This window comes from Lynx rufus, unplaced genomic scaffold (assembly GCF_022079265.1).
Source record: "Lynx rufus isolate CCGP_SWC_20201006 ecotype Redwood Valley unplaced genomic scaffold, mLynRuf1.p SCAF_23, whole genome shotgun sequence".
NCBI lineage: Eukaryota > Metazoa > Chordata > Mammalia > Carnivora > Felidae > Lynx > Lynx rufus.
In genome coordinates this window covers 9653870-9669836 of record NW_025814838.1, presented here as the reverse complement: position 1 = coordinate 9669836, position 15967 = coordinate 9653870, and the positions used below count along the sequence as shown (strand labels likewise).

Here is a 15967-nt window from a genome sequence, read left to right as displayed (position 1 = left end):
AGTTTTTAAAAAAAATTCAAGAGATGTTTTACTGACAAGGAACCAGGTGGTAGAAGAAAGCATGTGTCCGATTCAGTTATATTCCATCAATACCATCTTGCCCAGAAACTGTTATTTCCTCTTCGCTACAAAGTGATTATGCATTTGCCTTTAAAACATTGACTTTTTCAGAAATATTTTTACCACTCTTTCTTTTAGGCATGTAACTAATGTAGCCCATGAGCATTTCTGCCCTAGACCCATTGAATCAGAATTTCTGGAGTTAGGCCCAGACTTTAGTATTTTCAAAAAGCTCCCCTTCCCAGTGATGCTAGTGTGCAGCCAGGATAGGAAACTACTGGAGTTTACAGCAGAGCTACCACTTGTGTGCACAAGTCAGCTGGTATCTTGTTAAAATGCAGGTTCAAGTTCAGCAGGTCTGGGGTGGGCTTGAGGTGTTGCAATTCTAACTTCCCAGGGATGCCCAGTGCTGCTCGTTCTTGAGTGTACTTTGAGGAGCAAGGTCTTTATGGGATTGCTCTTCCAAATGCATACCCCAACCGGGCCATCTTCATGTTCGTCCTCATGACTGCAAAGGACAGCCCATCTCCCATTCTGCCCTCCCCTCCCCTCTGTAGCTATCCGTGTCTTCCCTTAGCTTCCCTCCATTCTCTTCCTTCTTTCATTCCTGGTAGTTACCATAACTTGGGGGCAAAATCTAAAGTTGTACCCTCTCAGCAAAAGAACCTCAACCTCTTCCATAAAGCCTGACTCTGTCATGCAAGAGAACAGTCCTCTTTTACCCATTTTAAATAAGGTGGCTCACGATAATTACTAACCTGTAATAGCCAGTTGTTTTCATTTCTGTACATCATCAAGGAAAATAAAATTTAAGAATGTTTTATTCAGAGGAAGGGAAATTGCATCGCAAACTGCAATGAAGTGTGGAATTGAGGATTTTTTTTTCCCACTCTTTAGAGTATGAAGCTGAGCTGCCTCCCTTTCCAGAGGGATGTAAAGTCAAACCAGAAGGTATGATTACTGTGAGTATCACACAGGCCCCAACCCAAATAAAAGGTTCTTACGTGAGAACAGTGCCAATGGCTGGTGAATGTCAGTGTCATGAGCTAGGGAGGTGGGAGAGGGAAGGCACTGGAGTTAAAACCAGAAATGGTGGCCAATACTAACTCTACTCCTAATGGTGTGACTTAAAGGGCATCATTCATATAATCTCTCTGAGCCTCAGTTTTCATATCTTTTAAATGGAACAGATGATCCTCGACTAATTCGTAGGACCTCTGTGGGGTTCAAATGAGATCCTGGATGAGAAAGGTCTTCACAAAGGAGTCAACACATGTCCATGTTGGGACAGCAGGTGATAGAGCACGTTTCCTAAGCGTGCCAGCATGAGCAAAATAACGACTGTACTAAGAGGGCCAAGGACAAGGCAGCTAGGAAGGGGGGCCCTCAGGCAGTATACTTGGAGTAAAACAGGACTTAATGGAGTTTAAAATAAAAGAGCACGGTTCTGGGGCGCCTGGGTGGCACAGTCGGTTAAACGTCCGACTTCAGCCAGGTCACGATCTCGCGGGCCGTGAGTTCGAGCCCCGCGTCAGGCTCTGGGCTGATAGCTCAGAGCCTGGAGCCTGTTTCCGATTCTGTGTCTCCCTCTCTCTCTGCCCCTCCCCCATTCATGCTGTATCTCTCTCTGTCCCAAAAATTAAAAAAACAAAAAAAAAAACAAGGTTCTGAGACATTCAGCGACTTGAGCAGGGTCACAGAGATGGGACCAAACCTAAGTCTCTACACTTCTAGTACATTATAACAGCTGCCACTATTAGAGATTCTTGTGTCTAAGAAATTTCCTGGTCTGTGATTGTTCCTTGTTCATAGCATCCTCTTCTCGCTTTAGGGATGCAATGTTTTCTCAAATTGCTCTGCAGATACCAACTACAGTTCTCTTCCCTAAATTGTATGTGCTTCTTCCAGAGTCAGTTCTTTGTAGGTCTTGATCTTTGTCTCTTGTGCTATTGATGTGTTTTATCTGTGTGGGAGAACTTGGATTATTTATTCAAAATTTAAAATGGGGGTCTGAGTGGATTTTTCTTTGGTATGATTTTCTTCTGCTATTGTGCATGTGGGTTTGTCTTCTGGTTGAGTCTCTTCTACCAGTGGAAAAACTGACTGCGAGCCCTTGGGGAGTGATTGTCTACTGGAAGACTTTTCTTCGGGGTTAGCAGGCAGGGAGCCTCCAAATCATTGAAGCCTTTTGGAGTTCTAATGGGATGAGGGACCCCCATCCTCTGGGGCAATTTCCTCTTGTGGATCGTGGGCTGCCATTGCTTCTCTTTCTTAATTTGATGACAGGCTTCACCTGTTTGTTTTAGAAATGCTTGCAAATCTTTCATCCTCTGGTTGTCCTCTTTTCTCTATGAGGGCTTTATTCCTTGATTGTCATTTTAGGTGTCTCAGAAGGGAGGAGAAACAGAGATTTGTGCTTATTATGCCCCTTGAACCTGAAGTTAATACAGAGTTTTATCCTTTGTTAGGTTATAAAGAAAATACAGTTATTTAAACAATTTTATGAATTGATTCCCTCCCCAATACCACCCCCCATCAGGTTTCACCATTGGAGGAAACGATTTTCCATGGCTTCAATACAGAGCACCTTTATTCAACTCCTCATTTGACCACGGACTCACATGTACCCTGTCCTCAAGTTAAGTTGGAAAAAATCCATCCAAAAACATGTAAGTAAGGAAGTGAAATTTTGTCTTTTGTAATTTGGGGCTTGTAACATTGCAAAACCACAGGATGGGGATGGGGTGGACAGACCTCAAGGTGACCACATAAGTATGAAAGAATATGCTCTTGTTTTAATTTTAATTTCAATTTAGTTTTAATTTTTTTAACGTTTTTTTATTTTTGAGACAGAGAGAGACAGAGCATGAACAGGGGAGGGGCAGAGAGAGAGGGAGACACAATCTGAAACGGGCTCCAGGCTCTGAGCTTTCAGCACAGAGACCGACGCGGGGCTCGAACTCACGGATCATGAGATCATGACCTGAGCCGAAGTCGGACTCTTAACCGACTGAGCCACCCAGGCGCCCCTTAATTTTATTTTTTAATTTTTTTCAATGTTTATTTATTTTTAAGAGAGAGAGAGAGGCAGAGCATGAGTTGGGGAGGGGCAGAGAGAGGATGAAACACAGAATATGAAGCAGGCTTCTCTGAGCTGTCAGCACAGAGCCCAATGTGGGGCTCGAACCTACAAACTGTGAGATCATGACCTGAGCTGAAGTCTGACGTTCAACCGACTGAGCCACCCAGGCGCCCCTATTTTTTTTTTAATGTTTTTTTATCTTTTTTTTTTTAAATTTTTTTTTCAACGTTTATTTATTTTTGGGACAGAGAGAGACAGAGCATGAATGGGGGAGGGGCAGAGAGAGAGGGAGACACAGAATCAGAAACAGGCTCCAGGCTCTGAGCCATCAGCCCAGAGCCTGACGCGGGGCTCGAACTCACGGACCGCGAGATCATGACCTGGCTGAAGTCGGACGCTTAACCGACTGCGCCACCCAGGCGCCCCAAATGTTTTTTTATCTTTGAGAGAGAAAGAAAGTAAGTGAGTTGGGGAGGGGCAGAGAGAGACAAGGACAGAAGATCTGAAGCAGGCTCTGCTGACAGCAGAGAGCCCAACGCAGGGCTCGAGCTCACAAACCATAAGATCATGATCTCAGCTGAAGTCAGACACTTAACTGAATGAGCCATGCAGGCACCGCTAATTTTTATTTTTAAGACAAATATCTTTTATCCCACTGATTTATCTTGAATGTTAAAATATAATAAAGACGATAACTAACAGCCAAGCATACTTTGATTTTACATTAAAATCAAAGAGAGGGAAATGTAAGAAGTGGAAGAAAATATCATACTCCCCTGCATTGTGGCCTGGAGCCAGAGATCTAAACTTTCTCCATCTCCCTGGGCCCAGTTCCTCTGGCCCTCCCTGGTGCCAGACCTCTCCTATCGCTCTGTTCTGTTATCTCTGCTGGTGTGCTTCGGGCCTTGACAACCACCACCACCATTACTATGGCCATAAGGCCGTAGACGTCGTACCCCCACCCTGTTCCTCTCTGGCCTCATCACCACCACACTTACCTTGCTTTCCCTCCAGCCACACTGGCCTCCTTACTGTCTGTGCCTGTGGCCCTGGCCCTGTGCAAGACCCCATCTCCATCCTTGCCAGTCTGCAGAGGCTCAAAGATATTTTAAGTTTCTTCAAGAATACAGCCCAACTCAGCAGTCTGGAGTAAAATGTAACATTAAGGTCATGTTATTTCATGGATGGTATCTTTTTTTTTGGTTCAGAAGCAAACGTTTCTCCCAGATTCATTTGGGCCATTTGGGATTTTCAGTGGGATTTTTTTGTTTGGTTTAGGTTCCCCCAAGGAATATTTGGAAACATTCATCTTTCCAGTTCTGCTTCCTGGAATGGCTAGCCTGCTTCACCAAGCAAAGAAAGAAAAATGTTTTGAGGTTAGTTGCTTTTTGGGGTTTCTTTATTTCTGAATGCTCAGTAATTTCTTTTTATCAGATGGTACTTCATTATCTCAGTACCATCAAGTGGTTGTTCTCAAAACAATCCCTTTGGGAGGGAAGGCTGTGTTTTGGTCACTCACTCCACTCCAGCCATGACATCTAGTTGTGCACACACACACGCACTGCCATCTGCTCCGGAGAGCTTTTCCACCTTCTTGGCCTCCCTGCCTGCCTTTCTCCTGGGTAATTGGCATCTACCAGGTCTGTCGGATCTTTCACTCCCTTTGACTGTGTTTGTGTGCAGATTAAAGCTCTCCTTAAATTTTATCTGACTCTGGATTGGCCTTCCCACTTCTGGCCTCTCGCTACTCCACTTCGTGTCCAGCACCGTGCATGTAGCTTGCTTCAGGAGAGGCTTGGCACATAGTGAGTGCTCCATTAGCACTAGTCATTGTCACGCTGCAGCCAGTTATGTGTGTGAATGGAGTCCCAGTCCTGCACACCTTCCTGTAAACACCCTTACGGAGGCTCCCTCTTTTCTACAGCTGACAGGATACTTTGGACGTGTGTGTTCCCTGCACAGTTTTGAATCCTAGAATTGGGGATGGCCCACATGAAGAATATAAAATAGCCACAATATTTGATATTGGCCACGTACTTTGCTTAGTGCTTTACCATCCAAGATTTCATGCATCCCTAGCAACAGCCTTGTGAGATTCCTATTAGTGCCGTCTGCATTTTGTAGATGAGGCAACAGAAGAACAAGGACATTTAGAATGGTGATCAAGGATGAATGGCAGAGTTGGGATTCAAATCCAGGCTAAGTGATTCAAAATGATACTTAAAAGATTGGCAGTAACTACAGTGCAAACCCCAATCAGTTTGACACATCCCAGCATCTTGAGAGCATTCGCAGTTAATGGTTTGAACTGTTTGGTCACCCTTCAGCACAGAGCCTCTCTCTGAGAAGTGGATACTGCCTGCATAGTGTTTTATATACTGAGGAGACACCCATACCCCAGATAGTCCTAACTTCGTCCCTCCCAAACAATGAGAGTTGGAGACTGTCCTCTAAATAGCTCTAGGAAACACTGATTTTTTTTTTTTATAAAATTTTTTTTTCTTAACGTTTATTTATTTTTGAGACAGAGAGAGAGCATGAACGGGGGAGGGTCAGAGATAGGGAGACACAGAATCTGAAACAGGCTCCAGGCTCTGAGCTGTCAGGACAGAGCCCGACGCGGGGCTCGAACTCACGGACCGCGAGATCATGACCTGAGCCGAAGTTGGCCGCCTAAGCCACCCAGGTGCCCCGGAAACACTGATTTTTAAATCCATATCTGTTGTGTGAAGAACAGATTGTTACTTGCCACAGGTTATAAAATCTGAACTGCTTCCACTTCCTGCATTTGTTCATTTGCTCGTTTGGCTTCTCCTGAGGACTTAATTCTTGTCCCCTATTCATAACTGACCTTCCCCTCCTCAATGTGGTGTTAACAGGTGCAAGGTGCAGCCATGTGGATTGGTAGTGAGGCCAGGGGCCAGAGAGCAGAGCCTTGGCCTGACCCTGCCATTGTCAAGTGGCTTTGTCTCTCTGGCCTCAGGTCCTGCTGCTAAATGAGGGAGACCACACAGTCTTGCAAGTCACATTTCAGGGATTTTTCTTTTTAATCTTGCTGTTGGCCAAAGTATATTAAGTGTGCTGTGCCTTTTATTAGATTGAACAAAGGGTGGATCACAATGATTAAACAATGAAATGAGCACCGTGGAATAACCTTTGTTTGAATATGTGTAAGGAATATCTGCAGACAGATTAGGTCACCCAAATTAAGTTCTATTCAACAAATATTTGTTTAGCCCTACTATGCGCTGATTATGGGGCCAGACCCTAGGGAGGGACACAGAGAGGACCAGATATGGCCCTGTCCTCAAGAAAACCACAAACGAGCAGTAAAGCCTTCAGTAGCTGGAGTTTCTTTTTTCCCTACCCTTTGTTTCTGTTCTTATTTGAGCCTCTGAAATAAGAATGGACGTGGAGAAAAAACAAGAAGGGATCTAGGTGCTGTGAATGCACATCTAGACTTGGCACAGCTCTATTGAATCGTGCAGACTTTATTCTAATTTCCTTAGCTGTTATCCTTCTAATTTACACCCGTTCAGAGCACACAAAAATCAGCTAAAAGGGCAGTAATTAAGATTTTACATTGAGGGTTCTATATCTAATGTTTGTCCATAAATAGTTTTGTAATGAGGGGGCTAGAAACAGTTTCCAGCCTCTAAGCAATGATAAAATGCTTTTAAAGAATCAGAAAAATTTCTGTTTGTATTAGAGATTAATGAGGCATCCTCATGCCAACTCATATTTCATCTTCGACATCCTGCAGATGAGCTGCCACTGGGACTAAGTGAAACTAGTCTAAACATCAAATGCTGCAGGGTGCTTGAATGGAGCATTAAAGTTTAAATGTTGTAATGAACGATCAGGGAATGTAGAAAATGTGAGTTCTTAAAACTGTTAGCTTGCGAAAATTGATAAACTTTAAAGGCAGTCAGATGCACTGGAGTCCAAAATCCTGCTCAGCCACTTCCTTGCAGTGGGAAACCTAGGGGATCTGTGAGCCTCAATTTCCTCACCTCTTAAAAGGATGACCAGGAGGATGAGGGGAAGTATTTAATGATATTCATTGGCACCAAGGAAGGTTAGCTTCCTGCCCTGCCTGCCCTCAGGCTCTTCCCAGAAGCTCAAGTAACTTGAGTGCTACAAATATGCAAGATGGGTGAATTACCATTAACTTCTTTCATTTCCTGACTTGGGATTTGTTAATTAATTGTGATTCCCTCTTTTTTCACCCCCTGGTCATGTAGCCTTTTGTGGGTTATTTTTGAAGCCTTGAAAATTACATCAGCATTTGTCAGACCCAAATGGAGCTCCTCTTATCCAGATCTGCACAACAGATTTGCATTTTCTCAATTCAGCTGTTCCTCACATCCTGTCAGTGGGAATAGATGCTAAACTGAATGATAACCAGCCTCCAGCCAAAATTACATAACTGAAGCATTCTTATCTGTCACCCACAACTGAACTTGCATCCAAATGACTCTTAAACAGCAGCGTAATTCATTGTTTATTGGAGCCATTCAAATTATATCTTGAAACAGTGTTCATATTAGGTCGCTCAAGAAATAATTGCTGATTTGTATTTTGCCCTTAAAATGCTGGCTTATAGTTATGTTCCCTCGCTTTCATTATTTTCCATTTTGTTCTATGATGTAGCTCCAGCAGTGCCTGGTACGTGGTGGGGACTTACTAAATATTTGTCGGATGAATGAATTAATACGGTTCCTCAAAAGTGAGAGCCAACTTTTAAGATAGCGGTTAAGTTATGGGAGCACTTGTCAGTTTGCCCTAGCTATTACATTCCAGAAGTAATTTACTAACTGTACCTGCAGTGTCTGGATTTACTGCCTCTGGAGGAAGGTAGACTGTAGGGAGGCTGCCCCTAGCGCTAGAGCTGAATAAAGAGCCCCTCCTCTAAAATTGAAGGGACCTCCTAGCCAATGGAGAGCCAGGGGGGATGAGCAAGAAGCTGGAATTGAAGAATAGTAGTTTCTAGCGCTTTAGGGCCTTTGCTTTGTGCCAGACGTTGTTCTAAGCATTTTGTCTGAAGAAAGTTTCATCTTCCCAGGAGCCCTCCAATGTGGGTGCTCTTTTTTTTTTTTTAATGTTTTTTTATTTTTGAGAGACAGAGAGACAGAGCTTGAGCAGGGGAGGGGCAGAGAGAGAGGGAGACCCAGAATCCAAAGCAGGCTTCACGCTCTGAGCTGTCAGTACAGAGCCCGACGCAGGGCTTGAACTCACAGACTGGAGATCATGACCTGAGCCGAAGTCGGACGCTCAACCAACTGATCCATCCAGGCACCCCAACGTATGTGCCCCTATCTTATAGATGAGAACTATGCGGCACCAAGGTTAACCAACAAGCTCAAGGGAACAACCAGTATGTGGTAGAGCCAAGATTCAAGCCAAGCAGTCTGCTTCCTGAGACTAGGAGTTTGACCCCCAAACCACACTGGTGTCAGTCCAGTGGCTTGCCAAAAGCACAGGCCAGTTTCTGATATGAAAGATGGGTCTGGAAGCTGTGGAGAAGAGCAGTAAGAAATGAGGCAGATCTGGGGCAGTCAGTCACACAGACAGAGCCCTCATGTAGACATCGTGGGGCAGGATCGTTTATTTAGATTGGCCCCGTGAGTACTGTGACACTCCAAGAAAAACTGGAGGGAATAAAGCAGAGAGAGAGAGAGAGACAGAGAGAAAGAGAAAAGCATCAGTGATACCTAATTACTATGTCATAGAGCACCTGTCATAGAGCGCGCGCGCGCGCGCGCGCGCGCGCGCACACACACACACACACACACACACACACACACACACAAACACACAAACACAAAAGAGGAAGTCTATGGTACCTCATCCAGTGCTTCAGAACCCAGCCTCCAGAATCAGGCAGACTTAGCTTTCAGTCTGACTCTGTCGCATACAAGCTGTGTAAGTTTGATGATTTTGATTTTGATTAATTCATAATTCAATTCCTTTATACGTGTCATTTTAAATATTATGAATTGAACTCTGGTGACTTTCATAAAGATCCTAATCAAACAGTTTGTTCATCATTGGATATTATCATCTTTTGTTTTTTTAAATATTTATTTTGAGAGAGAGAGCATGCACGTGTGCACGCACACACACAGGAGTGGGGGAGGGGCAGAGAGAGAGAGAGAGAGAAAGAGAATCCAAAGCAGGCTCTGCACTGTCAGCGTAGAGCCCAACGTGGGGCTCAGTCCCATGAACCATGAGATCATGATCTGAGCCTAAATCCAGAGTCGGATGCCCAAACAACTGAGCCAGATGCTCTCATATTTTAATCTTTTAAGTGCTCAGAATAAAATTCAGCTTTATTTCTCTAGTCCTGATTTTTTGGAGGAGATTACAACTGGGAGACTAAACCTTAAGTGAATGATTTGCAATAATTATCTCAGCCTTAGGATTAGATAAAGACCCTGTGCATGTCCTAAGATGTTCTTAGCAAGTGGAATAAATTTATTCATTCTTTTCCCAGATCATTGTTTTCAACTACATGTAAAAAGGTCATAGAGAAGATGTAGGTGACAACTGTAGGACACTAAAGTGACCATCTATTAAGAAAGTCTATGGACCTTTTAGTGTTGCTGTGAAATTAGCTGGCTGCTAGCAATAATTTATATTGTGTTAAACAAACATATTCTGTGAAAGATAAAGAGTGGGAAATGATTACTTTGTACAAATAGTTGGTGGAATTATATCTGAATTGACAATAGATATTGCACAGGCATTTCCTGTGTATATACTGACATGCACAGTACATAGACCAAGCCAAAGGTAAATGATAGTATCTAAACCTGTCAGCCAATAAGTGAAAATCACACATAAGCGGGGGGAGGGGGGGATGCAAATTTAGAGGGCTTTTTCTCTCTTATATTTCAGTATTTCAATAATATTTGAAAAATTGAAAATAAGTGTCAATTACTTTGGTAATTATAAAAAAATGTTATAAATAAATGGGCCCTTGCCCCCAATTTAGGTGATTTTCTTTCTTTTCCATTTTCACTGACACATTGAGTAACAGTGACACACCTCACCTCCATCTTTTTACACCATTTGTTCTCTCTTTTACTTGTGGTGCTTTGACCCTGAAATCCTCCAGCACAACTCTTCTTAAGCTTTCTTAATGACCCAGTACTGCCAAATTCAGTCACCTCTTCCAGGGACAAAAAGGAAGCCAGTATGGGGGGAGCAGAGCAAACTAATGAGGTGGGAGGTAAGATGGCCGCTCTACAGTGGCCACATCATATAAGCCAGTAAAAAGTGCGGGTTTTATTTTAGGAGCAGTGGGAACTCATCAGCACAAGGTTCTCTGTGTTGTTGGGCCCTGTGCCCCCTTGTCACATTTTAAAGAGCCTTTTCATATCTTGAAATGCTTAGGTAATTTTGAGAGAGAGAGAGAGAGAGAGTGCATGTGAACTGGGAGGGGGAAGAGAGAGAGAGAAGAAGAGAGAGAATCCCAAGCAGGCTCCGCAGTCTTATTGCAGAGCCTGATGTGGGGCTCAGACTCACAAACCATGAGATCATGACCTGAGCCAAAATCAAGAGTCAGATGCTAAACCAGCTGAGCTACCTGGGTGCCCCTGCTGTGTGTGTTGTTTATAACAAACTGCCTGGAAACTGCACATCTTAACACATTGATTTAATATTTCTGTGGGCTGAGTGTTCTGCTCTTGGTCTCACCTCGACTCACTCATGTGACTGCTTTCAGCAGGTGACTGGGAAGGGCTGGGAGGTCCAAGCTGGTGTCAGGCACATGGCTGGGGCCTCAGTGCTGGTGTTGGCTAGGCACTTCAGTTCTCCTCCTCATGGCTCTTATCCTGTAGCAGGCCAGCCCTGCTTCTTTACAGCCTGGTGGTTTCAGGATATTTCCAAGAGGGCAAAGGCAGAAATGTGAGGCTGGGGCTCTGGAACTCCAACAGCAACCCTTCTACCACGTTCCACTGGTCAAAGCAATTCACAAAGCCAGCAACTCACATGGCAACCCATAAGTAGGTGAGAAATAGACTCCTTCTAGAAAAATTAGCAAAGTCACATTGCAAAGGGGCATAAGGGGCATGGACCTAGCATGCATGATTCATTAGGTGCTCATTAGCTAATAATCTATTGCATCTATCTGTGCAATAATTTCAAACATATATATATATGTGTGTGTGTGTATATGTATACACACATATGTACGTATATACACACACACACATATACATATATATATATATATATATATATATATAGTGGCTGTTTATACTATAGCGGACTATAGCATAAAGGAGAAAAAAAATGGAAACCATTTACAACATATGTAATATTTTTTAATTTTTTAAAATCTCAGGTAAAACTATACTAGAAGATATGAGTAGTGACTTGCTTGTACATATACATAGAATCAGGGGCTCCTGGGTGGCTCAGTCGGTCGAGTGTCCGACCTCCGCTCAGGTCATGATCTCACAGTTCGTGAGTTTGAGCCCCGCGTCGGGCTCTGTGCGGACAGCTCAGAGCCTGGAGCCTGCTTCCGATTCTGTGTCTCCCTCTCTCTCTGCCCCTCCCCTGCTCGTGCTCTGTCTCTCCCTGTCTCAAAAATAAATAAAAACATTAAAAAAAAAAAGAATCACCATGAATATGATAGCTGCAAAAGGCAGACTGCATCACGCACGACGTATCAGTCATTCAGATACTGTAAGTGATATTGCCCATGGTATTAGGATTTTTCTGAAATGGTGAGAAACTCTTAGGTTCTGAATAGAACAAAGTACACTTTTCCCTCAGTATATGTGGTGGTTGCTTTCCTGGAAAAATCAATATATATTAAAACCATGAAAAAAAGACCCCACCTGTGTTTGTATGTTAAATGGAGTTAGGAGAGCAAGTGAAAGTAGGGGAGAGGGGCAGAGAGAGAGGGAGAGAGAATCCCCAGCAGGCTCCATGCTGTCAGTGCAGAGCCTGATGCAGGGCTCAATCCCACAACCGCAAGATCATGACCTGAGCCAAAATCAAGAGTCAGATGCTCGACTGATTGAGCCACCTGGGTGCCTCTAAAAAAAGGATTTTAAAAAGTCCACTCATTTTAACTGAACCACATTTAGAGTTGTGCAGCCATCACCACAATCTAATTTTAGAACATTTCCATAACCTCTCCCCACCCCAATCTCTAGTGGCTATTTCTGGTTACTCTTCATTTCCACCCCTACCCCCAAGCAACAGCGAATCTACTTTTTATCTCCATAGATTTACCTTTTCTGAACATTTCAAATAACTAGAATCACATAATATGGTCTTTTACATCTGGCTTATTTCATTTAGAACAGTGTTTGTGAGGTTCATCTGTGTTGTACGTGTATCAGTACTTCATCTTTATTGCTTGGATAGATTTTCAGTAGAGGAAACTGGGTTTTTACCTGATCTTATTACATTTCATTGAATGTCACAGCATTTAAGTGGGTCCAGATAGCAGATCCCAATTTCACATTTTGGAAGTTAGTACCTAAATATGAAATACGGCTCTAAGTTAAGAGCTATTTCTTAATCATCTACCATTAGCCAACAGTTACCTTCTAAGTGATTAATCAATGGTGATTGATGGCAATCATTTGTAGAGTACTTTCCATATGCCAGGCATTATTTCACATTGTGATCGCATTGTTACTTACAGTAACCCTTTGAATGGGTGGTTTTATTGTCCCTCTTTTATGGATAAGGAAACAGAGGTTCAAGAAGTACCAATGGGGGCGCCTGGGTGGCTCAGTCAGTTAAGCGTCTGATTCTTGGTTTCAGCTCAGGTCATGATCTCACGGTTCGTGAGTTCGAGCCCTGCATCAGGCTTTGTGCTGACAGCGAGAGCCTGCTTGGGATTCTCTCTCTCTCCCCCTGCCTCTCTGTCTCTGCCCCCTCCCTCCCCAGCTTGCTCTCTCTGTCTCTCTCAAAATAAATAAATAAACTTAAAAAACATTGTTGAAATTGTTGTTGTCTTATTGTGCCTAATTTATAAATTAAATTTGTCATAGGTATGTATATACGGGGAAAACATACTACATGCAGGGTTTGGTACTCAAGGCAGTTTCAGGCATCCACTGAGGTCTTGGAACCTATCCTCTGTGGATAAGGGGGGACTGCTGAATGCCAATAAGGCTGTTAGTGTTGAAAATACTTCATTCTGAGGCTCTTGGAATTGCTGTCCGATCCAGTTTGTAAACCATACAAGAAAATCTTATTATAACTTGATAGTCATGCTTCTTTTCTTTCTTCTTTTTAACAATGGCAGCATTGATCACTTCATTCCCAAACTTGGCTAGGAGTTGCTTTTGTTTCTAAAAATGAAAGTCATCCTCAAAAGACAAGGCTTTAGAAAGAAAGTCAACAGGCTCTGACCTGAGGGTGAACCCATGGTTGCCTTATAAAATAAAGGGCAGTGGCTTTGTGACAGGATTTTCCTTTTCTGCTTTGAAGCTTTGTCCTCTTGCTTTCAGGGGCATGGCTCTATGCCAGGGGGCTGTCGTAGCAGTCTTGACTGTCTGCTAAATAGGGAGAGCATTTGGCTATAAATTGCATTTCACTTATTATACACGGCATCTGTTGATTTTTTGCTACATAACACACTACCTCAAAAGTTAGTGGATAAAACAACAGTTTATTTAGTTCATTCTCCTGCAAGAGAGCAGTTGGGCTGGGCTCAGCTGGGAGGTTCTTCTGGCCTTGGTTGGGGCCATTCTTGTGTCTGTGGGCAGGCTGGGTCTAGGAAGGCCTTAGCTGGGATGTATCACCTCTGTTCAACTTGGCCACTCAGCTTCCATCAAATTAACCCTGGAGAGTTCACATCATAGCTGGGCAGGGGTGCGAGGGTTCAAGTAGAAGTTCTCAAGCCCTCTTGAGCCTGATGAGGTTTGGAACTGGCATATTGCTACTTTTACGGCATTACGTTGGCCAAAGCAAGTCACAAGGCCAGCTCAGATTCAGAGAGTAAGAAAATAGACTCCACTTCTTGATGGGAAGAGCTATAAAACTACACTGCAAAGGTTGTGGATCCAGGAAGGAGTGAAGAATGGTGGCCCTTTTTGCAATTCACCTCATATACTGCATTAGAAATAGTATGGATTTGGCAGCAGGTGGCAGGTTTGACTTCTGGCTCTAGCCTAGTGACTTCAGGGAAGTTACTTGTCTGCAACTCCCTCCTCCCCTCATTTGTAAACCACTGGTGGGCTTATGGACAGGGTTAAATGAGGTAATGTGTGAAAGAGCAAGTTCTGGAGTCCAACTGAGTTCAAATTCTGACTCTGACCATCTACTAGTAAGTGACTTTGGACAAGATATTTAACCTTTCTGTGCCACTGTTTCCTAATCTGTAAAATGGGAATAATAAGAATAGTAACCTAATAATACGTAGTTGTCATGAGGATAAATGAGCTAAGTAAAATTTAGAAGAGTGCCTGGCAGAGTGACAACATTCAATGCATACTAACTGTTGTTAACATGATTAACATGATGCCTAGAAAATAGCGAGTCTGTAAAAGGAATGTTATTCCCCATGGTCCCTGCTGAGTGACCAGTTGTTGCTTGAATAAATGGAAGGTGGTATCCTTGTTACTAATTTCTGGGTATTACAGATGGCCACGGATGGATTTTCCTCATCGTTCTAAAAATACTAGCGCCTTTAAAAAGTAATATATATTTGTAAAAATCTAAACATAACCCTTGGAAATAATATGGTGAGCTCAGAACCTGAGAATGCACTATTAAGGGCCCTCCAATGCTGAAGAAGCTGCTAGAATCACAGCCATAGTGACCGAAAAAGAAAGAAAGACTGCAAGGTATCCCAAAATTCTCTTGAGAATTAATGTCTAAAGGATTGGAAACCATTTTTTAAAAAGTGAAAATAAGGTTCAATTGATTCTTTTGGCCCTCTTGGTTGTTTAGAGAGCTGCATTTCTCCTGCTACTTTTTAGGAACAAGAAAACCCAAGTCATAAACTACTTCCAGAGCCAAAAGATGTTTAAACTGTTAATCCCTTAGAATAATAAAAGGGCTGTCCAGGAAATGGGTGAAACTGAGCTTTCTTGAAATCAAATTTCTGGGTCAGAAATCAAGTACTATGGATTTTTCCATGCTTCTGCATGAAAAAGCATCTATCAGTGATTGATAATGTTCTAAAGCAGAGGTCTGCAAATTATGGCCTGTAGGGCCAGCTACCTCTTTTTGTAACTGAAATTTTATTGGAACACAGCCACACCCATTCCTTTACATTTTTGTCTATGGCCACTTTTGCACTGAAAGTGCACTTTTGCACTCTTTCACTGTAGCCAAGTTGAATAGTTGTAACACAAGCCTAATATGTATACCTGGCCATTTAAGAAAGTTTGCCAACCCTTGTTCTGAAATCCTAAAAACACCCAGATTTTTGTAGTAGTAGCTGCTGCTGTTGTTATGTGGGAGGCAGTGTAAAGGAAGCTTAATGATTAAGCATAGAGTTTGGAGCTATGCTTATCTGAATTGAGAGCCCAGTACTACCTCTTTCTAGGTATGTGACTTTGGACCTGGCTAGCACTGGGACCTTGTAATTTTAACCTTCTAAGCCTCAGTGTACTCCTCTGTGAAATAGAAATAATAATAATAATATATATATATTATTATAATATATATAATGATATACATATTATTACATATAATGATAATATCATTCATAGTAAGAGAATTTAAATAAGATAATGTGTTCAGCTCAGTGACTGGCACAGCTGCAGTGAAAAGTAGCAATAAAATAAGAACAAAATTGAATTGGAAAAATGTTCCTTAGGCCCGGAATGGAAAACTAAGAATGAG

General features: G+C 42.7%; 1 protein-coding gene across 1 annotated transcript in view; it reads left to right on the top strand.

Moving 5' to 3' along the window:
- The window catches only part of IQCK (IQ motif containing K), an 87565-nt gene that overhangs the window by 7560 nt on the left and 64038 nt on the right, over positions 1-15967 (top strand). The window contains exons 2-4 of the mRNA XM_047087810.1: positions 958-1022; positions 2600-2729; positions 4421-4518. Coding sequence (XP_046943766.1) covers positions 958-1022; positions 2600-2729; positions 4421-4518 — 293 coding nt within the window. The remainder of the gene's footprint in view (positions 1-957; positions 1023-2599; positions 2730-4420; positions 4519-15967) is intronic.